Source organism: Botryllus schlosseri, chromosome 15, assembly GCF_051294905.1.
Source record: "Botryllus schlosseri isolate E-star chromosome 15, Bs_hap1, whole genome shotgun sequence".
Classification (NCBI taxonomy): Eukaryota; Metazoa; Chordata; class Ascidiacea; order Stolidobranchia; family Styelidae; genus Botryllus; species Botryllus schlosseri.
The window spans coordinates 599,298-627,095 of NC_137250.1; the positions used below are offsets into that span (position 1 = coordinate 599,298).

A 27,798-nucleotide genomic window follows, 5' to 3' on the forward strand; every position below is an offset into this window, starting at 1 on the left:
CCGTTAAGAATATTCGGCGATGTTCTGAATTATTTCGGTGCGATGATTTTCGATTCGATTCGTGCAGATTGGTGGCGTCTGTATTCGGAACACTGAGCTATATAAACATTCGGAAGCCTTCGTTACCATAGTAACCGGATGCTGCTAGCTCTTTTGTTGCAAAAATGTGCCACAGAATCGGCATTTCGCCGGATTTCGTTGCTGCAATCATGAGTGGCGATGACTGACGTATTTTGAATCTTTTATTAACCACTCCTCGGAATATAGTTAATGGGTTTCGGATTTTTTCAGATAATTCAGCGCAGAAATTGCATATCTATGTAATCTATCTACTCTTCAATTGCACAATCCTCATAACACCATGTAGCCGTTATGGCCCATAACTTATGGGCTATGACACAAAGACACATAGGCCTTGATATGCTGTCTTAAAATCATAATTAAGACTGTGCAGAAAAAAAAATGTATGAGTCAGGGACAGAATCAAGTTAGTAATTATATATGAGATGGACAGATCATAAAATTATACAGCCTCTATATTTTCGTTTGAGATGTTGTGCATGGTTATGGTTATTTATGGCTAGTCATACAACAATTCGATCTCCAGAATTTGGATAGATGTGTGATTATAACGCAGAGCGAATGTTTGTAGATGTTATACTTGTGTGTAATCTGACTCCAGAAGGTTACTTGTAGCATTCGTTGCGTATATCTTTCCGTTCAACTGACCGGCGTCCCACGTCAGGGATTGGCTCGTTGGCTGACAGACCACGAAGCCTGTCTTTTGCACACGTATTCGAAGATCACACGGATGAATGTTTTGTCTCTCCACGACTTGTAACTTTATTGACTCAACGTACAACGGCGTAACAGTACGTCCGAATGATAAAACGAATAGAATGAATTAATGTTTCTATGTGGTATTACATGCGTATATATATCATAGTTACGAGAGAATATATGCACCCAAACATCTTAAGATTTATTTCTCTTATCTATATTCACACGACTCACAAAGTTCTTATCAGGTTTTCACTTCAGGGAATTAAGTAAGGTTTTATAACACTCCCTATTGCTCGAATCTTACATGGCGTTAACAATATATTTCGTTAAAGTGACCTTATTTCTATCTTCTATGTGGGACCAACGTACTTCGTACTTTGTATTGCTCAGTAGTTAAATGATAGTATTAAAATCATTTCCTAGTGTAGCGGTTCTCAAGCTTTTAAGTTAGCGAATGTGTAAAATTTCGAAACAAATTTTGCGGAACGGTGAATTTTCAAAAATCAAAATCATCTCAAAATGTAATTACGACAAAAATTGTACAGGCCCAGTGGTTCTCAACCTCTTTGGACCGTCACAGACCCCGTTTTAGTTCAAATTTAGCTCTATTATCATAAAACCATCATCATCATCGGTTCATTAGCAATTTTTATCAGTTCAATACACCACAAAAATGCGATACAATGAAAAGATTGGAAGGTGTCAAAGCGACTTGGAGTAGTTTATGGAATCAGACATCCACCTTGGCCTAGGCTATGCAGAGAGGAGGCATGTACTTGTACACTGAATGAAAGTAGAGAAGATAGTATAGAAAAAAGCAATCGACAAAAAATGGGGTGGCATGTCATGGAAGGCGAGATCGATAGGTCGGGTCGTGGTCTGGTAATTTTGAGGATGAACTATCATCTATCTTGCACAAATATTAACTGTAGGCTAGTACAGCAAAACGACCTTTCTTGATGATAGTATCATACTATTTGTGTAGATATTGGGAAGACTTTTATTATTCCAAAGCGAATTCTGTGGCTGCATTTCTTGAGACGCGACCGTGTCTTGAAAATCTGCGCTGTCGATTTGGTATGAACGAGTGCCGAAAATCCATATCCACAAAGATAGGTGGTGTCACCAATAAAATATAACGTCCAGCCTAGTCATCTCTATCTAGAAGCTCATCTTGAAGCCATTCTGGAATAGCAGCAGGATTGTTACCAAGTCACAAGGTTACGAGTCACAAGTCGATTTCACTTTTATAGTTTTGGTTCAAGTCAAGTTGAGTCATTTTCAATTTACCACCTAGTCAAGTCCGAGTCATAGTGTCGTGTCTCGAGTCCGAGTCCAAGTCATTGTGTTCACTGTTCAGTTTTGAATTCAATCCAGTTCAACCCACTTTTTTCAACACTGCTCGAGTGATATCAAATGGCTAACTTTCATAATATCATAATTTTCCTCAGTCCTAACAGTTTCTGGCGCTATTTTCCAAGTATTAGGACTCATAGACGAAATACCACTCATGTGGTGACTTTCCTATTCTTCGAAGTTAAAATGGAATGTCTGTTTTGGCTGTCTTGGTCTCGAGTCATGCACAACGACTCGAGCACAAGTCGAGGCAATACATAAATTGACTCGTGTCGAGTCAAGTCATTTTACGCATTTGAAAAAATGACTCGAGTCAATCCGAGTCACTGAAAAATTGAGACTCGAGTCATTACAAGTTTACGACCCTGAATGGCAGTTATGTATATCACAGGAGAAAATGGAATTCTGCAATAAAATCTTTTATAAAACCCCGACTAAACATGTCTAAAAAGTAATATCTTTGTATCGGTAGGCTATTGACAATTTGGCAATTTTGACTGTTCGGTGTCTTTTGAAAGACGTTTGCTAGCTTCTATTAAATTGCTAATTGTAGCCTACTGTAGCACTAAAAAAATGGTTTAAAAAGTCCTAGCTTGCTATTACTGGTTTTAAACGAGTTCTTGGCTACTTTTATAATGTTTGGTAGCCTACTTCAATTTTCACCTTGTAATTAACGCTGGGCAACATCGAGTACCTGAGTGACTTAATTGAGAATTGAGCTTCGATTCGTGTATTCACAACGTTTTAGGAATAAAAATGGTGCTGAAAGTTCAAATATACCTTTTATGGGACCGCAGTGAATATAATGCCAGTTCTACAGCACATTGGAGGTATTGGCTCTTTCCTTGCTCTTGCTCAAATTGCACAGATATCTCAATTCCACAAACATAAATAGCTTTTTAATACATGTTCCGTATGCTGCAATACGACCAACCGGCAGTCTTCAACAGTGAACAAATAAATCGAAACTATAATTCTTGTTGGTAAATTAACTCTTGGTCGCAAGGATCGTATAACTTCAGGGCTAGAAATAATCGTCTCCCTCTATTCGACTCGAAGCATTACAATGAATTCTCGATTGGAGTACTCAAGTCATTGGGGCCAGCTCTAGCTATGAAACAACAGAAGATTTTAGTATGTTGATGGAAATCGGTAGAATTGTCTGGATACTGTCACTTTGGTTCATTGTTGTGATATATTAGCTACAATATTGGAATCTCCATTGTCATTATAGAGAGGTCATGACATGTAAGTGGTAAGCCGATACTCCAAGCGAGTATTCTTTATGTAATACATTGCACATAGTTTTTGTTTTTGCCCAAAGGATCATGTCAGTAGCGCGGGCTGTGTCGACGGTGGTATCAGCAATGTAACAGTAGATTTGAGACGGATTTTGGAATCGGGATATTTCAGTTGTTATTACCAGTAAAAATAGTCTGTTAGAGCAAACTTTTATTGCATTAAATGAATTTGTTGAACAGCCCCAATGCACATCTGCCATATGTGTGTCAATACAAAACAGGTACAAACTACCAATTTAATTAGTTGACACTCAACTAACTAATGGTTTTTTGAGTAGGCCTAGTTCTAATTTTAGTTCTAGTTGGGAATTTTAAAGAGTGACTAGTTCTAGTTTTTTTCTAGTTCAAAATTTATAAAAATATTGTTGAATTCTCCTATCTCAGAGTCATTAGTGCTACTAACAGGGCGTAGCCAGGGGTGGGTTTTTTGGGGTCGAACATCACTCATTTCAAACTCAAAACATTTTATGTTGACCATCGTATCACAAAATATGATGTCACTGGTATGAAAATTCGGTGATGCTATTGTCGATATACAATGTTCGTTTCAACTAGTGTCAGCCGAAACTATTCGGGTTTATTTTAATATCAATACATATATTATTGGAGTGTATATTGAAGGCCTGTACCTCCAAGACGCTCTATAAATAGCATGTTGCACCATCATATTGGCATTTCAGTTCTGTCGGTAGGCCATTATCCGTACAGATTATATTTGAAATGGCTGTGGAAATCCTATTTGATGACGAGGGCTGGGCACTCATCCATCGGTACATGGAAACGGACGACAAAGTACCAACAAGGATACACTCGATTGAAAAGTGCCTGAAGGAGAATCCCGATTGTCTCGAAGTAGAGACTCGCGACAGTTTTCGCCGGACACCGTTACTTCTGGCTGTGCATTATAATAATAAAGAAGCCGTCGATCTTCTTCTTCGTGAAGGTGAGTACGTAATAGCCAACTTGTGACCACGGCGTGAAAAAATTGAGTGACTCAGTGATTTGATTCAGAATCAAATAGTTGACTTTTGAATATCACTCATTTAGGGCGATTTATTTTGACATGTCAAAAGAAGGTCAAAACAAGGTCAAAATTGTAGCGTTAAGTTCAAACATGTCAAAATTGTTAACAAAGTTAAAACTTTTTTGCAACCTGCATTTCATTTGTATCGTAGATTATACAGTGTCGGTGAACTTATCATTTGACATTTTGCAGCTTGCAGCCTAGGCTACTTTACAGGCTTACCGTTGTAGGCGGCCCATTGTCTGCTCATTGTGAATCATAAACATTCAAATGAAACAAATAGGTTGACATTGTGTTATGCTCAACGTACCGCAATACCCCAACTGAAGCAAAACTGCGTAGGCATTGCATGATTCGTATATCAAGAAGCGCATGATGAAAAATTGTGGAGTAGACACCAATGTCAGAATGAAGCATTACGGTTTGTCACCAGCAGTGTGTGCACAACTTCAGTGTTGTCAGCCAACAACTGCTGCTGTTGAACGTTCTTTCTCCATTCTTGGCAAGTTGCTTAGTAAGGACACACACTTTCTGCCCGAGAATGTCGGAATGTGGCCTACACAAAAAACACCTCATTTGCATGCGTTAGGTCAAATTTGGTCGAAATTATGATTTTAAGGTAAAAAAATGTCGAAATTCTGATTTTTTAGGTCAAATCTTCCGTTTTTGAGGTAAAAAAATCGCCCTATCCATCTGTTTGAAGAAACATGTATAGCAGTAGTCGGGAACCTATGGCTCGCGAGCCATATATGGCTCTTTTCGGTATAGGATATGGCTCTTTGACATTTTTTAAAATTTGTACCTAATTTTATCGATATTGCAGCAACTTGTTTGTAAGTTTTCTTAAGTACCAGAATAATTTTTCTCGTGACAGCATAGACATGTATTTGAGAGGTCAAGGCAGTGGCGTATCCAGGGTTACGGGCTCGGACCCCTTTACAAAATCCTCAAATTAAAGTTGCTGTAGCGCCAGCGACCAATATCCTTCGCGAATTCGATGTACCCGGCATCGCGCGCTGCGCTGAGTAATCTTGGATTGCACCATACGTTGGTTGACCAAGAGGGTAACGGACATTGAGACGCCTATATGACAAGCTAGTTTTCAAATAGGCTACACATTGTCTTCCTGATCTACGCCGAGAAATGAACTACCTTGGAAGTGACATTCCGATTATAAATCCAAATTACAAACAAAGCTTCGCTATCCACGTCCAAATTGATACGTAGCTTCTAGCACTGTCGTTAAAATGTAGGCGTGTAGTGCAACGTTTATGCTACCGCCGAATTAAGAATTCAATCAATAATTAGATTTTCGGAATCAGTGCCATGGTTATATTAGATTGATACAATGTTATTTTAAATTATGAGCTATTTACGATAAATTGCGCTATCACAGGATGATTAGTAGCCTACGAGTTTTTAGGGAGAAAATATGGTTGTATACTCGTTGCTCGCTGTCTTGGACTCATTGTTGACTTGGTGGTGCAGTGAACATGACTGGACTTGACTCGAGTCAAAACAGTTAAATTCGAATTGACTTGTGACATGGTTACAGCCCTGGTTCCAATCGTTTTAATCTCATTTTTTTTAAATGTTCCATGGATGCCATTGAATACGTTACTTTGATTTAGGAGCGTGTGCCACTGTTGTTGACAACTACGATCATGGCATCGTGGAAATTTGCAGTATGAATGAAAACGATACCATGCTTCATCATTTCATGGACAAACCGATCGATGGTTTCAATGTTTGGGAAAGACTCGTAAATTTTGTTGAAAAATCGGCGTCCAATGAAGAATCTGAGAAGGTAAGGGGTCGGATCCGAGTCATAGAGTTAAGACTAGAGTCCGAGTCATCGTGTTTACTGTCTGTTATCGAGATCAGGTCAAGTTCAACTCACGTCTGCGAAACTCTTGGGTGATATCGAAGGCCTAGCATTCATAACATACTTATTTTACTCACTCTAAACATGTTTATTCAAACAGATACAAGACAGTTTTCAGCCTACTTTTCAATTATCGGCCCTGATACACAAGACTTGACCAAGTCATGTAAAATGTGTCGAGTCATAGGAAGTGGTTGACTGATGACTAAGGCGATTTTTTTACCTATAAACCAGGGGTTCTCAACCTGGGGGGCGCGGGAGGCTCTCAGGGGGGGGGGGCGCGAGAAATTGACAAAGTCTGTATAAATTGTGACTAAACATCTGTTTCACAACCATTCTGAAAAGATGATTGTTGAAGATTAAACTTATTTCGTATTCTAGAAAGCTTGCCAAACTCAAACTCCAGCAGTCGCGCTCAACGGAGTATAGGCTGACTTCAACTTCCTTTGAGCAAATTTTTGATATTCTTTAAAGATTTAGAGCAATTCCTACCTGCAAGTCATTCATTCCTTTATAGCTTTGGCAGTAGCCTAAATCTCGGTGCGCTAGGTGGCTGTTGTTAATAGCTGGCGAATTGCACTGCCATCAATTAGGCGATAAATTAACACAATTTAATTCATTTACAAAACTGATAAAATTTAGCATGGCAGGACAGAACGACGCCTAATTCAGCCGAATTTTCGAGAGATTTTTTTTATCTTGAAATTTTCTTCGCGCTCCGCGACAACAAGAGTTCATTTATCGATTATAATGCAGTAGCGCCCTTCTTAATCTGAACGGGAATGGGAATCGCCAAGAAATAACAATTCATTTGCGGCTCTGAAAAATTTTCACGCTCGGCGCCACAATATGCACTCCCAGCAACTATTTATAACATTGCCACTCGTGATTTCGGTGCGTGCAATAGGCCGCTGTGCAAAGTAGTCCGGAGTTCACCGGGAATGGATTTGGACAGTTTACCATAGGTATTTTGCGTCCAGATCGTTCATTGCGGCTATGCCCTGGAATGCGGCCTTAGGCTACATAAGTAATTGAAATGCGGCCATGATTAGCCAGAAGGTTGCCCACCTCTGTATTAGATGATGTGCTCTCTTTGACATGACGATAAATGCAAGGGGGGTCAGGGGGGGGCGTGATTTTTTTGACCATCGTCAAGGGGGGCGCGTGTCAAAAAAGGTTGAGAACCGCTGCTATAAACGGAAGATTTTGACCTAAAAAACTTAATTTTGACCAAATTTGACCTTGTGTACCGTATGTAAATTATGTGTTTTCCCACATAATGTTAGAATTTTACTGCTTATCTTCATTTCTGGTTGGAACAGTCTGTACTTATGAAGTAGTTCGGCCTGAAAAAGTTTTTTGACTTGAAACTGACACATTTTTACATAAAAAAACTTTATTTAACGAAATCTGGACCTTTGAAGAATTCCAGTACTTACCTACATCACGCATTATAGTAGAAATAATAAAAATTTGTTGTAGTACAACGAGAGATACTTTCCTACACTCTCGGGTAGAAAGTGTCTTTTCTTACTGAGTTGCTTGCCAAGAATGGAGAAAAAACGTTCAACAGCAGCAGTTGTTGGCTGACAACACTGAAGATGTGCGTACACTGCAGGTGACACACCGTGTTGCTTCATTCCGACAATGTTGTGTACATCACAATTTTCCGTCATGCGCTTTTTGATATAAGAACAATGCCCACGCAGTCTTGCTTCGGTTAGAATATTGCGGTACATTGAGCACAACACCATATTGTCAACCTATTTGTTTCGTTTGAATGTTTGTAATTCACAATGAGCAGACAATGGGCCGTCTACAACGGTAGGCCTATAAAGTAGGCTACAAGCTGTAAAATATCGAATGATAAGTTCACCGACAGTGCAAACATCTACAATAAAATGAAATGCAATGCAGGTTGCAAAGAAATTTTGACTTTGTAAACAATTTTGACAATTTTCTGACCTAACGCTACAAATTTAACAAAATTTTGACGTATTTTGACATGTCAAAAAATGTTGCCCTAGTGATGACACGAGTACAAGCTGAGTCAATACACTAATTTACCCGAGTCAAGTCGAGTCTGTGAAAAATTGCGACTCGAGTCCAACTCAAGTTGAGTCGTGACTCAAGTCATTCTTTTAGAAAAGTATAATGAATTAACTCGAGTCGAGTTAATTTTGGTTTTGACTCGTCTCAACTCGAGTCGTTCTTTTAAATACAGAAAATGAATCGACTCGGACTCGAGTCTCGACACTATGTCTCGACACTATGACACGGACTTCGCCCTTTGTTTCCTGACTCGACTCGAGTCGAGACTACAAAGTACGATTGACTGCTGATCCGGAACTCTGCAATTCGGTTCTAATCTTGCCCGATACCGACCAAACTAATAACCCCGATATATTCAGTCGATATGAAAAAGATATGGCATCTGGCTTATGGTGCTTTGCAAAACTTGACAGCATTTATTTGAACAAATTCTAACTAATTCTACTCTGATTTGGAGAAAGTGTGTAGCTCTGATTCCAATGCTAATCTAAATTTGAAAAACTGTGTAGCTCTAATTACAATCTAATCTAATTTGAAAAAACTGTGTAGCTCTAATTTTTAATTCCTATTCTAATCTAATATGGAAACATTGCCTACCTCTAATACTAATTCTAATCTGATTTGGAAAAAACTGTGTAGCTCTAATTTCAATTCTAATCTAATTTGGAAAAAAAGATTGTGAAACTCTACTTCTATTCCAATTTGGAAACATTTTGTAGCTCTAATTCTAATTCTAATTCAGAAAAACTGTGTAGCTCTAATTACAATTGTAATCTACTTTGGAAAAGAAACTGTGTAGCTGTAATTCTAATTGTAATGTAATTTGGAAAGGCTGAAACTAATTAAGTTGACCAACTCTGAATTGAAGAGAACTTCCATATGCAATCGAATATATCATTCAGTTACTTGCTTTTATAGGTTGCCAAGATGGTTTACAAATTGACCGATCGCTCCCACACGCAAGGAACGGACCCGCAGCCCTGCACCCAACAGCATTGGCAACAGCTCGTAAAAGCAGACGGAATTTTGGCGTTAATCAAGAAATGCGGCTCAGCACCCACAAACGTCGTTAAGCTACACATTTTGAATACTTTCAAAAATATAATACTTAAAGACGGAGTTCCAGAGGCGACGGTACGCGCGGGCGGTGTCAAGCTGTTTATTGATTTGATCAAAAGCGGGGTCAAAACTGTGATTAACGCTTGTATGCCCACCTTGCAAGAAATTGCGAAGTTTTCGGCGGATTACGCGATCGCAGTGAGTGAAAATGTGGATTCCTACTGCTTTTTATCAGGGTTATAATCAGACTTGGACAACTTGGATAATTCTAGTTGTCTGATTCGCCTAATCAGGGCGAAATTCTGGTGATCTAATTCCAATCTCATTTGTGAAATGTTTCTATGCTGTCATTTTAACTCTAAGCTAATATCTGGTTTTCCTGAAAATGCAAAAGGAGAACTGTATCGTGCGAAACGAACCAAGCTTGCTGTACAGACATTTGCCATTCTTCTGCTTTTGAGAACGGATTATGGTTTGATATTGACTGAACTTTATACAATTTTCAATTTTTCACGAATCCAGCAATTCTAATTCTGATCTCATTTGGAAAAGAATGTGTAGCCATAAGTGTAATTCTGGTCTAATTTGCAATACCGTAATTTCCCAAGTATAGTACGCCCCCATGTATAATACGCACCCTTAAAATGGCATGCAAATTCTGGGAAAAAGCCTGTACCCATGTATAGTACGCACCCTGCATTCGCAGTACATGAATAGCTGTGTTTTAGTACGCGATGTTGTTCTGTTTTGCGATGTCACTGTCGAACAATCATGACATAACCATCGCTAATCATTATGCAATTAACGGCATTGTCTCTAAACCAGTGGTTCTCAACCTTTTTTTTGACACGCCCCTCTATTTGATAGTGAAAAGTTTTGCGCCCCCCTTATCGCCATATCAAAAAAACCAACTGGAATGCTAGCAACCCCAACAGATTGTTTGGTGGTATGGTCGGTTATGAATGCTGATGAGAGAATAAAAAATATGAAATTGGGTCTATATAGAGAGAAACATGCCTGCATTGGAGGTAAATCGCTCGTAGCGCGAAAATTTTTTTCATGTGACCACTTCTTTCGCGCCCCCTTCAGATGTTTCACGCGCCCTCAGGTTGAGAACCCCTGCTCTAAACGATAGTAGAGAGCAGCCAAAGCCTGCGAGGCTGGCGACGCGATAGTTCGGGCCAGCGACACGACGTCTTGCGAGCGAGGCCTATTACAGATGCGATTGCTAATCATTATACAAGTAATGGTATTGCCTCTATGCAATAGTAGATAGCAGCCAAAGCCTGCGAGGCCGGCGACGCGACATCTTGCGCACGAGGTCAGATGCGATTGCTCAGGCCAACGGTTATGTCGTGCACACCACGCCTGTTGGAGGTGTAACTGATTACGCAAGCGATTATATTTTGCGCACATGGCCTGTCGATGAATTAGCGAGGATTGCCGCGCGGGCGTTTAGCAACCAATGAATGACCTAATCTCGCTCGCGTGCAAACGGCAAACCAACTCAGCAGAAGATTGCGTGCTGTGCAGACGACTCTCATTAATTGGCAACACGCTTTTTGCTAATTGGTAGCGCGTTACACTGATAATACGAATTACTGGGCACGATGGCTGAAAGGGATGCGCGATTGGAAAAAAACATGAAGAAAGGTGTGATTTCAAGTTTTTTTATCTAGGGAGATTTTTTTCGAACATGTTGTTCCCACGTATAATACGCACCCCCCGATTTTAGGGCAAAAATCGTGAAAATTTTGCAGATTATGCATGGAAAATTACGGTAAGCTGCGTGGCTATCATTCTTATCCTAATCTAATTTGCCGAAAAGCCGATTTGAATGACTCAAGTCATGACTCGACTCAAGTCTGACTCGAGACTTACTTTTTCAACGATTTGACTTGACTCGCATGATTTTCATAACTCGAGCAAGTTGTATGACAAATCACAAAGACAAATCGGGCCAGAATCTGTCTTTTATCTCTGCGAATAAACTGGGTATGAGTAGTGACAATCAAAGTAACAATTTCCAAGTAACATTACTTAATAAACCCATCCCTGTATTCATAGTTCATAGCCACTTGCATATTTCGGATCTTCTTTAGATTAGAATTAGAATGATAGCTACGCACTTCTTTTTCTAAATTCGAATAAAATTGAAATGACTGAATTGGCAAAAACTTGGAAATTGATGTATATCCCTGATCAGAAACAAATACAACAAAATTCATGTTCAGTTCATACATGGCCTAGTGGGCCATGGTTCAAGGTTCATATCAAAGCAGTTTTGATTCTCATAAGCGCGAGAATAGCAAATGTCTGTACACCAAGCTTGGTTCGTTTCATGCTATACACTTCTCTTGGGGCATTTTCAGAAGTTCCTGAAATGAGATTACCTGTATTTAACCAGAATTAGTCTGATTAGAATTATAATGATACAACTAGTTTTCCATGCCTGCTTGTGTTAGAAATATCACGCTGTTTTCAGGTGCACAAAGCCGGGTTTCTGACGGACGCCATGAAGCTGTTGCAAAATTCGCGCCTGACGCAAGAAACCACGACCTGCATGCTGGAAACCATGTGTCACGTTGTATCGTCGCGTAACGAAGCGAAAATCGAAATCGGAAAAGCTCCCAAGATATTCGAGCTACTGCTCTCCATATTCAAAAAGTCAGAAAACATGTCATGTATACCATTGGTGACGGCAGCCGCAAAAGCGATCGGCAGTATTATAGAGGACAACGTAGAGAACCAGAACAGGGCTGTTGATGAAGGCGCTGCCGGCTATTTGCTTCAACTGGCGCGTACGAAACACAAGGACTGGCAATACACCGCTATTAAGGTGCTGTATGTGTCTTCACCGTTTGGTCACATTCCACTGCAGATTTGAGAGTGTTTGTCAGGGCTGTAATGACTCGAGTCTGACTCGGGTCACGATTTTCTGATGACTCGACTTGACTCGAGTCATTTTCTCAAATTATGGAAATGACTCGACTTGGACTCGAGTCATTACGCATGACTTGAACCAAGTCATATGACTCGAGACTGAGACGGCCAAAACCGACATTTCATTGTAGTTTCGAATAATAGTAAAGTAACCACCCTTACGAAGTAGTTTGGCCTGAAAAAACTTTTTTGACTCAAAAACTGACAAATTTTTACATCAAAAAAACTTTATTTCAACGAAATCTGGCCCTATGAAGAATTCCAGTCGGTACATCACACATTATGGTAGAAATAATTAAATTTTATTGTATAACTACGAAAGATATTTTCCTGCATTCTCGGGAAGAAAGTGTCCGTCCTTAATAAGTAGCTGGCCAAGAATGGAGAAAGAACGTTCAACAACAGCAGCTTTTTGCTGGCAACACTCGAGTTGTGCGTACACTGCAGATGACAAACCGTGTTGCTTCATTCTGACAATGGTGTCTACATCACAATTTTTCATCATGAACTTCTTGATATAAGAATCATGCCCACGCAGTCTTGCTTCAGTTAGGATATTGCGGTACGTTGAGCATAACACCATGTCAACCTATTTGTTTCATTTGGATGTTTATGATTCACAATGACCAGACAATGGACCGTCTACAACGGTAGGCCTATAAAGTAGGCTACAAGCTGTAAAATGTCAAATGATAAGTTCACCGACAGTGCAAAATTTACAATACAAACGAAATGCAGGCTGCAAATAAATTTTGAATTTGGAAACAATTTTGGTATTTTTGAACCTAACGACACTATTTTTACAAAATTTTGACTTTTATTGACGCGCCAAAAGAAAATCGCCCTAATAATGAGCCATAATTGGGAAACTAATCAATTGCAGCATAACGAAAGTTGAGATATAGCAATACACCCGACTTGAATCAGATCATATAGAACAGTGGTTCCCAACGTGAGCGATATCGCCACCCAGCGGGTGATTTTGAGAAACAGGGGGCGGTAATATCAAAAGGAGCAATTGGGAGCGAAGATGTCAGAACGATCAGTCGGATATATTTAAACAACTGGCAACCTATACCGGCACGGGGTTATTGTTGAACTGGCCCAAAATTTGACTGAAAATTCGAATAAAAGGTCAACTCGCCTCAAACTCCCCTCAGACACCAGCGATCGAAGTTAGCTGTGTAAATTTACAGTTTACATGTTCTCTGTCTTGCTCCAAAAATACGGGGGTGGGGGGGTGGATATATGTCCAGCTTGGGAAGGTGGCGATAATTTGAAAAAGGTTGGGAGCCGCTGATATAGAATGTCTCGAGCGATGCGCATTGAATCAAGTCCCGGCTGGAGTCATGGCAACCCTGCCAAGTGCCAACCAGTATTCATTCATTTGAAACTTGTTGAATTGTCGTTGGCTATTTTACTGCAGGTTCTGTACTCGTTGTCCCGTGACAATGAACACACGGTCGCCAGGATTGTGAACGACGGGGGTGTGGACGTCATATTGGAACTGTTGAGAAAATGTCGCGCCATCTCGTTACGAGAAGCATTGTCGCGTACGGCTTGGTCTTTGGCCGGTAGCAAAGCAAGCAAAAAATATACCTTGGCTTCAGCTGTTGGTGAGTGTTGGTATCTTGCAACTGCTTGTAGTTTTACTATTCGAATAGTGTCAGAGTTAGTCACTGCAACATATTGTCAAAAAGATTTCTTATTTCACCTTATGATGCTCTCCTATCAACCGCAGAGTGTATTTTCTCGATTTAAGCAAACTTGTACACACTAACAGTCTAGTTCAGTGGTTCTCAACCTTTTTGGCTTCGCGGACCCCTTTTGACCGTCACGGACCCTCGCGGACCCCCTCAAGTTTTAGTTCAATTTTAGCTCTATTATGGTACAACAACCTTCATCTGTCTTGTGCAGAACTGTTGGCTTGTGATAAACAGCAAAATCATGATTTTTCTTGAAAATGATATCATACTATTTATGTAAAAATAGGTAGACTTTTATTATTTCAAAGCTAATTTTGCTGCTGTATTTCTTGAAGTACGTGGTCGAGTCTTGAAAATCCGCGTCTTCGTTTTGATATGAACGAGGAGTGCCGAAAACCATTTCCGCAAAGATAGATGGAGGCTAATGCAGTATTAACGCATAACGCTTCCGACGATACTTTGTGTGTGATCGCAACATTTATGGTACCAAAATGAAGAAACCTATATTTTATGAACATATCACGTCCAGCACCTAGCGCAGGGACGGGCAACATACGGACCACGGGCCGGATTCGGTCCGCGACGCATTTTGATCGGCCCACAGGGAGTTTCTACCGTCAAAGTGAAATCCTAATCTAATAGTATAGACAAATTTTATGCGCCAAAGAATGGATCCAAGTTTTCCGTCCCGAGAAAGACTCTCATGAAACGACTGGTTTTGTTCGGGTTTACATATAAATTACGAGCAAACAGTTTCGACCATGAACAATTGAACATTAACAAGACAAGGTTGCATACTAGGGTTGTCCAAAATTTGGAAAATCTTAAAAATACCCCGTGATTGTGTCTCATTCCATAGATTATTGATAAAAAATAACAATGAGCCCAAAAGAAGCTCACGGGAAAGCCGCTAAGATTTCGGCCAAAGCGTTTTAAAGTAGCTGCCCAAGAATGGGCGTGCCACCGAATACAGAACGGCGAGAAGACTAGTAATCAAATAACCACGGCTCCTGATTGGCTAATTGGCTATGCTTCAATGATCACCACAGCAACAACTTGCTGATTATGTGCTCAAGGAGTCTGCTACCGGTGGGGATTCTGAAATCGCGTTGTTGGTAGGTTGGCAGATGATGATTTAAGATTAATTCAGGACATGTTAAGGTACGAAATACATGATGAACAATCAACAGCTGCTTCACAAAAACTTCTACAGCATGACTGCTTTATTGTGAAGGAAACGGCTGTAGCCTACATGCCGTTTTTTCATCGAGGGAAAGCAAAGACGCTTATGCAAGTAGTGAACGAATTCCCCGTTTCAGAAGGGATCCATCATCAGTGAATACAAATATAAAGCTTGACCATGACACTATACTTTGTGTGAGCTTATTGGACTCAAGTTGTAGTATATAGTTGATATTTTGAATGCTCTAGGGATTGACTGAATCAGCCGGTTGTGCTTGGCAGTTATACTTACAGCAAATTGAATTCACATGTAAGTGTTGTCAAAGTCCTTAATGATGCTGCAGAAAAGAGGTGTAAAGTAAGCACAATGCTGGATATCATGTCCAAACTATGCTGGATACTATGCAGTATAGTCTGTGATTATCTTTACACCTATTTTCTGCGGGATCAATAGGGACTTTGACATACCACATTGGGCATAGCCTGTGCGAGTGTGCGTTATCATTAGGGACTTCAGCAACACTTACAAGTGAATTCAATTTACTGTAAGCATCTGATGAGTGCCAAGCATAACCCGCTGATTCAGCCGATTCCAATATCATTCAAAACGTCACCTATATATTACAGCTTGAGCCTAATAAGATCACACAAATTACGGTATCGTGTCATTGTTAAGCTTTATATTTGTGTTCACTGATGATGGATCCTTTCCAAACGGGGAATTCGTTTACCGCTTGCATAAGCGTCTTTGCTTTCCCTCGATGAAAACACGGCATGTAGGCTACAGCCGTTTCCTTCACAGTAAAGCAGTCATGCTGTAGAAGTTTTTGTGAAGCAGCTGTTGATTGTTCATCATGTATTTCGTACCTTAACATGTCCTGAATTAATCTTAAATCATCATCTGCCAACCTACCAAGAACGCGATTTCAGAATCCCACCGTTAGCAGACTCCTTGAGCACATAATCAGAAAGCTGTTGCTGTCGTGATCATTGAAGCATAGCCAATTAGCCAATCAAGGGCCGTGGTTATTTGATTACTAGTCTTCTCGCCGTTCTATGGTCGGTGGCACGCCCATTCTTGGGCAGCTACTTTCAAACGCTTTGGCCGAAATCTTAACGGCTTTCCCGTGAGCTTCTTTCAGGCTCATTGTTATTTTTTATCAATAATCTATGGAATGAGACACAATCACGGGGTATTTTTAAGATTTTCCAAATGTTGGACAACCCTACTGCATACCAATATAACTGGTGATATAAATTTCAGGGTTGGAGCCTAATGCTTTGAGAGCAACGAAACACTCCTTGTTCATCAAAAAATCAGCTTTGTCGATAGGGCATCCGCAACAAGAATGCGCCAAATCTGATAGCCGAGCTTTAAGAGCAGGTATATCATCGTCCGATTTATGACGAGTGTCAGCCGAAAATATTCGGGTTCATTTCAATATGAATATACTATTCAATTGTATATTGAAGTTCTGTACCCTCAAGAAGCTGTTCAAATAGTGGTTATGTTTATCACAGGATAAAACGGATTTCGTGACGAGGTTTCAATCCCTGCATTGGGACAAATTAGGGAAATACTTCGGAAATTTTTATTCAAACGACTGTTCACTAATTTGATGAGACTGACAACTTCAAATCGAGAAGACATTGCGAAGTCACCCTGATTGACGTTACTATCTCCATATTTTTATTTTTTCAACCAACCCCAACAAAACGTCTCTAAACAGCAATATGTTTGTATCAGCAGGTTATTGGAAAATTGGCAATGAAAATGAATTTCCACACTACGATAGTTCATGTCAGACGATTATTATGATGATATGAGTCATGAGGTTTCAGCAGTTGTGGTGTGAAATTGCCTCTTGCTTTCTCAAATTAAAAAATAAAATAAAAATTATGTTATCAACCATTTTAAAAATTTAGTGGTCTCGCGGACCCCTTGAAATTGCTTCGCGGACCCCCGGTTGAGAACCGCTGGTCTAGTTAGTTGACAATTAACTCATTACTGTTTTTTGAGTAGTTCTAATTCTAGTTCTAGTTCTAGTTGTGAGTTTTGAAAATGAGATATTCTAGTTCTATTTCTAGTTGCAGAATTTCGAAAGTGAGTAGTTCTAGTTCTAATTCTTATTACACAATTTCAGAAGTGAATAGCGCCAGTTCTAGTTGTGGATTTTGAAATTAAGAACTAGTTCTGGTTGTGAAATTCGAAAAATAAGTAGTTCTTTTAGAAATGAGTAGTTTTAGTTCTAATTCTAGTTGCGTATTTTGAAAGTGAGTAGTTCTATAATTTATATCTAGTTCTAGTTTCGACATTTGAAAGGAGAGTAGTCCTGGTTCTAATTGTAGTTTTAGATTTTGCAAAGTGAGTAGTTGTAGTTGCGAGGTTTGAAAACTGAGTAGTTGTAATGACTCGAGTCACGATTTTCTGATGACTCGACTTGACTCGAGTCATTTTCTCAAAATCGGAAATTGCGCATGACTCGAACCAAGTCATGTGACTCGAGACTCAGATGACCAAGACCGACATTTCATTGTAATTTCGAAGAACAGTAAAGTAACCACATGATTGGGATTTCCTCTATTGGTTCTGGTACTTGAAAACGCTAACAGAAACTGAGGAAACTTAGTAGATTATAAATGAAAACCATTCGATATCACCAAACAGAGTTATAAAAAGTGGGTTCGCTAGACTTTAATTTGAAAATGAGCAGTCAACGCAATGACTTGAACACAGACTCGAGTCATAGACCATAACTCGGACTCGACCCTCCGCTCGCTGACTTGGACTCAGTGATGAGTCGAAATTGACTCGAGTCAAAACTATAAAAGTGAGATCGACTTGTGACTCGGAGCCTTGTGACTTGGTTACAATCCTGAGTTCTAGTTCTACTTGTGAGTTTTGAATCCTGTAGTTCTGGATCTGGCTGTGCATTTGAAAATCCAGTAGTTTGAACAAGTCAAGTTGTTAGGCCCTTCTTTTTTTCAGTTAAAATGATCGAGATAACAAATGTATTATTTTTAGGGGCTCCCCTTCTGACTGATTTTCTGGCGGCCCAAGGTGAACACGCTGACAATCTAATCTGCATTGCGTGCGAAGGATTAGGTTTGTTCTTTTTAAAACGCACGACAGCTACCTTGTTTTAATCGTGTTTCAATGGATTTGCAGCTACTTTGGCGAACGGGTCGTTTCTCATGCAACGGGAGGCTGTTGATGACAACGGAGCCGGGATTATTGCATTAGTTCGACTGCTACGCTCACAGAATGAGCTTGTTAAGTTGTCGGCGTTGAAGGCGCTGAGATATTCCTGTTTGTCTGTAGGTAAATATCGTCGTTCTATCGAGGATAAGGCTTCGAGTCGAGTATTCAAGTATCATTCATTTTGACGTTATAACAGTATGAATGATGTTGAGAGTTTTAACATGTACCTCTTGTTATTCGTAAGGCAGTATGCGATATTGAATCGATATCCTGAAGATTGTCCATCGCCGAGCTTTGAAGTGCTGTATACCATACCAGTTGCAGAAGCCCAGTATTTATTCATCCAAGAGGCTTAGCAGAATCTCATATTTTTCAATTCTTTTTCCCCATGGTAGGCATGATAAATAACAAAAGAGAGTCGAGGATGAAACATGTTCAAGCTACAATACATAAGAAACCGGCCAAGTGCAGAGAATTATTAAAAGCTGGTCGATCCAAAGCAATCGTGTTGCATGGTTTTTCGAAACGGCCACATCCAGTGCGGTGCTCATTCTTTCTTATGTTTTTAAGGGGGTAATGATCCCTTTTTTGTGGCCAGATCTCATAAACTATATAGTCGAACTCCTTAAAAATCGCTCAGCAAGTTCCTTGTACTATGCTTTCTGTGTTGTGTTAACGTCAACCCTTCACTATATTTCCTTGTACCAAAAATGGGGAGGGGGAGATATTTCAATCGAACCGTTGGCACGGGGGAGAACTCATCTCTTCATGGAGTGCAAGAAAATTCCAGTTGTGTCCAGTGGCCTCCAAGTACAAAGTAGACTGCTTGAAATTTCAAATTATGGAAAAAATTTAATTTAGAAGGGCCGTGCACAATGATTCGAGTACTCAAACCTCAATTGAATTGTCATTGTAACGATTTGAGCCAACTAATGAGAGGCGATTTTTTTCCTGTACCATCCACTTCCTATTTATTATCAAGTATAATTATTACTTCAACGCTTTTTCCCAACTTGGCAGCCTTGAAACCTCGATTGTTTGTATCGCAGGATCCCAAACATGTAGTAAATTAGTGGAAATCACATATCTGTGAAGTCCTGATCAACTCAAAGCATTGTCACAAAGTGCAATGAAATAGGTATGATCGAACACGCATCAAATTATCTTTATGCGGTGTGGAACTGGTGTTATTTTTTTCCGCATAAAAGGTACATTAGGGGTGTTAAAAAATAATTTTTTTCAAATTTTATTGGTTACCTTTTAAAATTGTTAGGCTACCTAGAAAAACGCTGCGCACCAATTTTGGCTCAATTCCTTCCAGTGGAAGCAAAGCTATTGTAGTAGAATATTTTTATGTAATAAAAATAAATATAAAAAGTTTTCAAATTTTACTCGCTAGCCATGAGATTGTTATGTTGTCTGGAATAACGGTGCACAACAAATTTGGCTCAATTCGAAACGGTAGACGTGAAGTTATTGATATTCCAAATTTAAGATTTCATATCATAGTATTTACGGTGGGTAGTTCTACGATAAAGAATTGAATAATTTGCCACCGTAAATAATATTTTCTCCAAATTCGAAATTTTGAACTCCAATAACGTCGCTTGTACGGGCTGGAATCGAGCCAAATTTGTTGTGCAGCATATTTGAACTTTTCAAATCGTCCATACTCATTTGACATGATAATGAGTGATTATCGATTTTGCCCAGTTGTAATTGTTAACCCATTGATTGATCAGGTTACATTCCAAATTCAAGAAATCAAACCATGGTATCAACAAGTCGTGGTTTGAAGTTCCTCGTGACATTCCTGGTTTACGAAGCATCCGAAGAAATCAAAGTCGAAGCCGCGTTGACAATCGCCGCCGCAGTATTAGGTCTGTATGTCATCAGATTCACGGATACCGTTTTCAATATACAATCAAACAATATATTGATATTGAAATAAACCCGAAAAAATTCAGCTGACACTCGTCAGTTGAAAATTTCCGGGTATATTTCAATATCAATATATTATTCAATTGTATACTGAAGTTCTGTACCTCCATGAAGCTGTTAGGACACAATCAGCCAATGCACCCTTTCTGTGTTAGGTCACGGAGATAATTCGGCACAACTGGAAGATTTTTCGGAGTTCAACTATTTACATGTGATAAGGTAGGTTTAACTTTCAAGTATTTAATTCTGGTGTGATGATATAAAAGCAACCTGAAAATCTACAGGGGAGCTGTACAATGCGTAACGAGCCAAGCTTGTTGCACAGACATTTGATATGAACTGAGCTTGGTTTCAGTTGTTTTTCTTTCCAAGTCAGAATATTGATGGTTTTTGCAATTTTAATCTAATCTGGAGAAGCTGCAAATATTTTGTGCTCCATTTCTGTCTCAGAGCAATAGTCCTGCAGTACAAAGCATTTTCGGCGCACTGGATATTGTAGCTATGGTCCTGAAATTTGGCACAAAGAAAAATCTTTTTCTGCCTCTTCCATGAACTGTTATTCTGTAATTTCCACTGCACAGATGTCGTTCCATATACCGCGTTAACTGTCGAGTGTATTGCAGATTATTTTACTCGGAAAAGAGAAACGTCCGCTTGTCAGCTGGGAACGCGCTGGCCACTTTCTGTTACAACAACATCAATTTGCAGCAAGAAATAGCAAAGTGCGACGGAATCCGATGGCACAACTTCATCGAATTTCTGAGTTCTGATGACGACGTCGAAGCCATACATGCCGCTTTTCAAGTAAAGCCCATTTTTTCACACTTGTGCAAACCACTGGATTTTCAACATGCGCAACTAAAACTAGAACGACTCTCTTTTCAGAAATGCCAACTAGAATTGAACTTCTCACCTTTCTGAAATCACAACTAAAACTAGAACTACCCACTTTCCAAATCACGCAACTCGAACCTGAACTAGAACTACTTGAAAAACCAGTAGCTAGTTTACGCTCAATGAACTAGATTGGAAGTTTGTTACTTCGCATGATGTGAATTTTGTAACGTTTTTTTTTTATTTACAGATCGTGGTCATGTCACGAATCATCCCCGATATGGAGCCAGCCGAGTCTGCGGCAGAAGCCATCAATGTTTTGGTTCGGGTCTTACAAAAATCAAACCATGAAGACGCCATGGCCCTGGCCGCGGACTGTATAGCGCGATTATGTCATACACGTGCAGGTAGTCTTCGTCAGAGTTGCAATGACTCGACTCGAGTCACTTTGTGTATTGACTCTATTGCCAATGATTTGACCAAGACTCGCCACATTTCATATGACTTATTCAGAACTGATCATTGAAAAATAGGCCCAGAAACTGTCTTTGATCTGTTTGAATAGACATGTTAAGAGGGAGAAAAATGAGTATATTATGAATCCGAGGCCTTCGCTGTAACGCAAGAGTTTCACAGAAGTGAGTTGCACCTGATTTGAGCTCGATACTGGACGGTGAACGCTAGGACTTGGACTCGGACTCAACTCTTAACACTATGACTCGGACTCGATTCGTTGATCCCTGACTTGGACTCGACTTGACTCGAGTCAAATTATAAAAGTTAAAATGACTCGTGACTCGGAACCTTATGACTTGGTTAGAACCCTGTTGGTAATTATACGTCTATAAATTAGTTTTTAACCTTTATCAACCGGGCGAACCCGTTTGATAATCTGTAAGTTTTCTGCCTTATCTAAATTCTAGGTTATTTACAAAAACAAAAATTTACCCCATTACACATCTGATACATAACTATAGAATTCTGGTGCGCAAATTCAACTTTGTATCAACAACAGTGTTAAAGGAACAACACCATTAAACATGATTTTCACTCAAAGCCAAAACATGATGATGAACATGTACTACAAATCAGCGTGAATTCTGCTGTATGAGTCGGGTGCGTGTCTTGACTACCGCCTTACCCCGGATACTGGCTCAGTGAACCCCTCCGTCTAAAACCATTGTTCTGGTGTCACGGTAAGTCACCAGTTTCATATTTTGCTTCTGTTACAGGTATACCATCTGCATTTGTTGCTATTGATGCCGTCAAATACCTGTTCTCTATGCTGGAATCTGACAGCGCTCAGGTAAGAAGTAGTCGTGATATCTATTACCGTACGTTCTATTGCATTGGTTCAAAACAGGTGTGGAATTCCCCACTTGTGAGGAATTCAATGGTTTCTGGTGGGTAATAGACGCATTTGTCAAACATTATATACAGGATAGTCTGCAAATTTACGGAGACACATGCACGGTCACTGTTACCAGTTAACTGCTCTGGAATATATGTATCGAAAATTATAAATTGAAAATGTCCTCAGTGGACGGCTAAATGTCCTCTTTTTTGGAATTTGTCCTCTTTTTTTCTGAAAAGGAAGGATTTAAATGCCACGGAAATGTGACTTCGGCGCAGCGAACGTCAGAAGCCGAGTCAAAGTGATGATCTTTGTTTAGTCAACACAATACTCTCGGTCAGAAAATTTTCAAAATCACCAGTTTTCTCGGAGCTTTCAGAATTGATAAAAATTGTCCTCATTTTGGGATCTCAAAATAGGGTAAGCCTATTTTAATGGGTAGATAGGAGGGTTGGGTAGTGGGGAATGAGGACTGGAAATGAATCTGAAGTGGGGAATGAAGACAAAAAGGTTGGAAACCACTATTCTAGCCAGTGTTTTGCTTGAGTAGCAACGCTGGCTACTTTCACCGTTTCAGATCGTCTCCGAGGTGCTTGAATAAAAACTGAAGTAGGTAGCAAAGTCTTTGCTGTTGCCTTAGCTACACACGTAAGTGGAAATGACATTGGCGTGAAGTCGTGATCGACCCATATCATGGTCACAAACTGCAATGAAATAGGTGTGGCGAATAAATACCAAATCATCTTGAATGTGATGTTGAACTGGCATTATATTCTTTGTGGCCGCATGAAAGATGCATACTTGAACTTACCACATCATTCATACTTTTGAGATGTTACAATGAGTGATGCTCGAACTCTAGACTCGAAGCTTAATATTTGATTCAGAATGAAATCAATCATGTACTCCATTTTAGCCTGCCCTATACGGCCTGAGTAATGTTACAGCGCTTCATTTACAAGGTCCGTGGCTCTGCGGCGATAGCTCTCGGATATCTCACATTCGACCATGTGGGCCTACGTAAACTGCTGGCGCACTGTCGCGAGAAGCCGCATTTAGTCCACGGCATCAGACACTACACCAGAATGTACAAGCTCTCTCCTTCTTTTGTGGAGGGATGGAAGCATTCCATGTTGGTGTGCAGCATTGAAATGTAAGTATGCTGCGCAAGTAAGCCTGTTCTACAGCATTTTTACAGCAATAGTTTCAGTTTGCAAGTTATGATCTGGTTTGTGAAACGAATGGTACCGTTTTTGTGCGTAACCAAAGTGAAATTTTCTGCGCAATAGGAAATTTGGATAACATATTGATATTGAAATAAACCCGAATCATGGGTAATTGTCAGCAACTAGAAGAAATCTGTCTTTTCGGCAATTTTTTGCAAAACTAGAGTTATCCATTAAATCAGGGGTTCCCGACCTTTGTTGTATCGTGGACTCCGTAGTCGATCTTTGAACAAAAATTTCGCTCAAGTAAAATTAGCTGGGGCCTAAAAATGGGCTTTATCCAGGACAGAGATGCCCAAACTATATTGAATTCAAACCATATTGCACTTTGGCAATGTATCAAGTTATCTATCGCTGGGTATTGGCTACTGTCAAGAAGTGAACTGGAAACAGGTCGTCACTCCCCATCGTGAAAGCATAAAATTTGCGAATAATTATGCCAATCTGATAGTTTTTAACTGAACATAAGTAGTCCTGTTTTCTGCGATGTTTTGAGTTGAATTGATGAATTTGACACATTTTTTTGGGTCGACTTGTTATCACAGGCCCGGCAAAATCTTTTTGCGAGTCGCACTTTAACACACCTGAGCTAATTTCAAAAACGTGAGGGGAGGCGATTTGCACAGAAACACAAGATTTTTAATAGCTTTTAAACATTTCTTGCTACTTGTCCGCCACATTCACTTAGGAGAAACTAGTTTGGTGAGGCCAGGTGCACCTTCTGTTACAATCCTAAAGACGGATCCCCCCTAAAAATTACAAAATTATCCCCAGCTCTCCCAAACTCTATGGGGTAAATTCGTCAGCAGACATTCATTCTTCCATGCAGTCGACTTGTAACCAAACACGCCAACATTGTTTGTGCCATCCAAACAAGTTTTTTTATCATCTAAAAATAGTACATTGAGCTTAAGTCATCTGTTTGCCTCTATTATTATAAATCTTCTTGCCGGTGTTGTCATATTTTGTGATACGATTGTTGATATACAATGTTCTTTCCAATTCTCTGCTAGTTGCTGACCATTACCCCCGACGAGTGTCAGCCGAAAATATTCAAGTCAGGTACATCGATATTGGTCGCCGTCACGGCAGTAGCTTGAATTAAAGTATTCTGAAAAGATATCGGCTTTATTTCTATATCAAGATAATATTCAAATGTATACAACAGTCTCTTCGAATAGAAAATTTCGAGCATGATAGCCTTGCAGCCTGGACAGTGGATATGGACACTTTATATGTAATTATTAGCAACGGTTGAAGATACAGACTTTTCCCCATCCCAACCGTCCGATTCAAAAACCTTCCCAACCTAATTGGGGCCTGTGTAACTATTGTAAAAGACTGAAATCTTTGCACTCACCCATTTTTGAGAAGCTATACTGTATGAAATACCACAATTTCAAATTTTACAAAACAGTAGCCTACCTCAGCAAAACAGTATCTCTGGCTCGTGATTTGTATTGGATCACCCACAAACCCCCGTTATAGGAAAAGCGATCTGATGAACGAATATAACGTGGAACCAATGCAAAGACTGCTGTGCAAGCCAAATTTGCCAGAGACTCCTTTGACGAGCCTGAACGAAGAAACGGGCCGACAAGAATCTACACAGATGCACAGGTCAAGTTTTACACAACTTCCTATCACTGTATTCTGAGCTGGTCAAAGCTTGTAGCGCTGCTACTCCAGTAGGTGTGAAAATAACGATTTACAAATCTGTAAATAAAGTAATCACTCAAAGCCTAGTTTTTCCCAGAAATCCGAACGCTGTCAAGTAGAAGTAGTTTAAAATGATAACTACTTGAGGAAGTCGTGCGATTATGTGAAACCTACTTCAAGTACTTCGAAAAGTAGAACTACTTCCTACCTCCACCCAAGAATATAGTTTCTAGTTCTAGTTGCAGATTTTGAAAAGTGAGTAGTTCTAGTTCTAGTTGCTAGTTGTTAGTTTTGAAATGGCATCAGTTCTAATTCTAGTTTCGTATTTTGAAAAGTGAGTAGTTCTAGTTCTAGTTGCCACTTTCGAAAAGTGAGTAGTTCTAGTCTAGTTGCAGATTTTGAAAAGTGAGTAGTTCTAGTTCTAGTTGTACAATATGTAGATTGAAAACAAATTAGTTGCCGAACAACCTGAAAACACGTTTCATCGTTTGGCATGAATCGTAATGCCGGTGTTTTGTTGTGTGATGATCTTGCAGCCATTGATAGCTCAGAGTTATCGCTTTTAACAGTGGCGTAGCCAGCTGGTGGCTTATCGGGATCGAAACCCTTCATAATTCAAATTTATACAGATGTCCATGTGCTATGCCGATCCGTCTCCGATAAACTCAGAATAAATAAGTTGCTCCAGAATTGAATCTAGTTTTAGTTAGTTATTTGAGGATTTTAAAGGTCGTTAGTTCTAGTTCTGGTTTCTAGTTTGAAAAAGTGAGTAGTTCTAGTCGCGTATTTTGAAAAGTGAGTATATCCGATTTCGGTAAAATGAAAATTGATAAGTTGCTTTGGAATTGCGTCTAGTTAGTTGTGTTGTTGTTAGTTGCAGATTTTTAACGGAGGTTAGTTCTAGTTCTAGTTGCGACTTTTGAAAAGTGAGTAGATCTAATTCTACTTCTAGCTACGGATTTGAAGAAGTGAGTAGTCCTAGTTTTAGTTGCGACTTTTGAAAAGTGAGTAGTTCTAATTCTACTTCTAGCTACGGATTTGAAGAAGTGAGTAGTCCTAGTTTTAGTTGCGACTTTTGAAAAGCCAACGTTTTCTGCAAGCCGATTTGACGACTCGAAATGTTCAGGTTAAGAAATCAGATTATCGGCAAAGACGATTCTTCTCAAGTATTCGTTCGTTCGTCCGATTCGTCGAGGATCACTAGAAATTCGGCCTTGTCTCCGACCAGGTCTCCCTACCGACCACCGACTGACAACCCAGCGTCGGTTTTGAGCGACGGAACTCTATGATTCCACTTCTATTATGTTTTGTAGTTGATCTAATTGAACTCTTTCGTTAAGTTATACGTAAACTTGATCATGTATCTATATAACGACACTGCGAATCACGTAACTTATTACCGAGGAAGTATTTTACTAGTTTACTGCCACTTTCTTCATTTACATGTGACCTGATCACCATGTTATCTTTCCGCTGTGTTGATCACTAATGCGCGCACTTGACTGTTAGTCTGGATCAAGTATTTTTGGCTTGGAATAGATCAGCGCGACATGACAGTTACGAGAAAATAGTGATAGCATTCAGGGGTTGTTTGAACTGGGCACGAAGATTCTGATGCTGGACACTCTTTGCGACTAAGACTTTAGTCAGCGACCAGACATGGGGTAATCGCGATTAGTAATCGTAATCGATTAAGACGATTACAGCATTTTGAAGTAATCGTAATCGCAATCGATTACATTCGAAAAAAATCCGAAGTAATCGTAATCGTAATCGACTACTTCCCATATCTAATCGATTTGTTTGTGAAAGAACGATTACTTTTTGTTTATACAAGGACTATGACATAAACTGAATATTCGTGAACAAGAATGAGATAATATACCACGTTAGCGTTAGCACAAACGTCTGTTTTCAAACGCCACTGACTCATTATTACGTCAGAAGTATTAGCTCCGCTCGTCATTGCGTAACAAGTATCCACACATAGTAAACAGACATGCGATGGACATTGTAGTGTGATTGTATGAACACGTCCCGTGGTATATATCAGGATATCAATACACTACAGAAGCCGCTACCTCGCAGCAGGATATTGATCACCACTCTGCCTGTAGTTTCAAATAGTAACTTATGTATTAATGTTTGGTTGTGCTTAGTTAAACGCAGTTTACCATTGCTGCTTGGCGAGCAGGAGGCCTACGTACGCACGTGCACCTGACGAAGATTCGGAATTTTGTACTCGTCGAATAAGACATTGCAGTTTCCACAACGAAGCATTACAAACAAAC

At 39.7% G+C, this 27,798-nt stretch overlaps 1 protein-coding gene across 2 annotated transcripts; it reads left to right on the top strand.

Moving 5' to 3' along the window:
- Positions 1–153: 153 nt before the first annotated feature.
- On the top strand, positions 154–27,516 carry LOC145456836 (uncharacterized). 2 transcript variants are annotated; one of them, XM_080334961.1, is made up of 16 exons: positions 154–4,383; positions 6,096–6,271; positions 9,320–9,658; positions 11,946–12,299; positions 13,830–14,019; positions 16,556–16,675; positions 18,317–18,397; positions 18,461–18,613; positions 20,236–20,373; positions 20,590–20,653; positions 21,058–21,238; positions 21,519–21,675; positions 22,501–22,574; positions 23,585–23,775; positions 25,337–25,468; positions 26,634–27,516. In XM_080334961.1, the coding sequence occupies exons 1-16, from the start codon at positions 4,161–4,163 to the stop codon at positions 26,794–26,796; spliced, it is 2,736 nt and encodes a 911-aa protein (XP_080191087.1). In that variant the 5' UTR covers positions 154–4,160; the 3' UTR covers positions 26,797–27,516. The 2 variants fall into 2 exon arrangements, with proteins under 2 accessions (XP_080191087.1, XP_080191088.1); XM_080334962.1 differs by lacking the exon at positions 16,556–16,675 and having other exon boundaries at positions 157–4,383.
- The last annotated feature ends 282 nt before the right edge of the window (positions 27,517–27,798 follow it).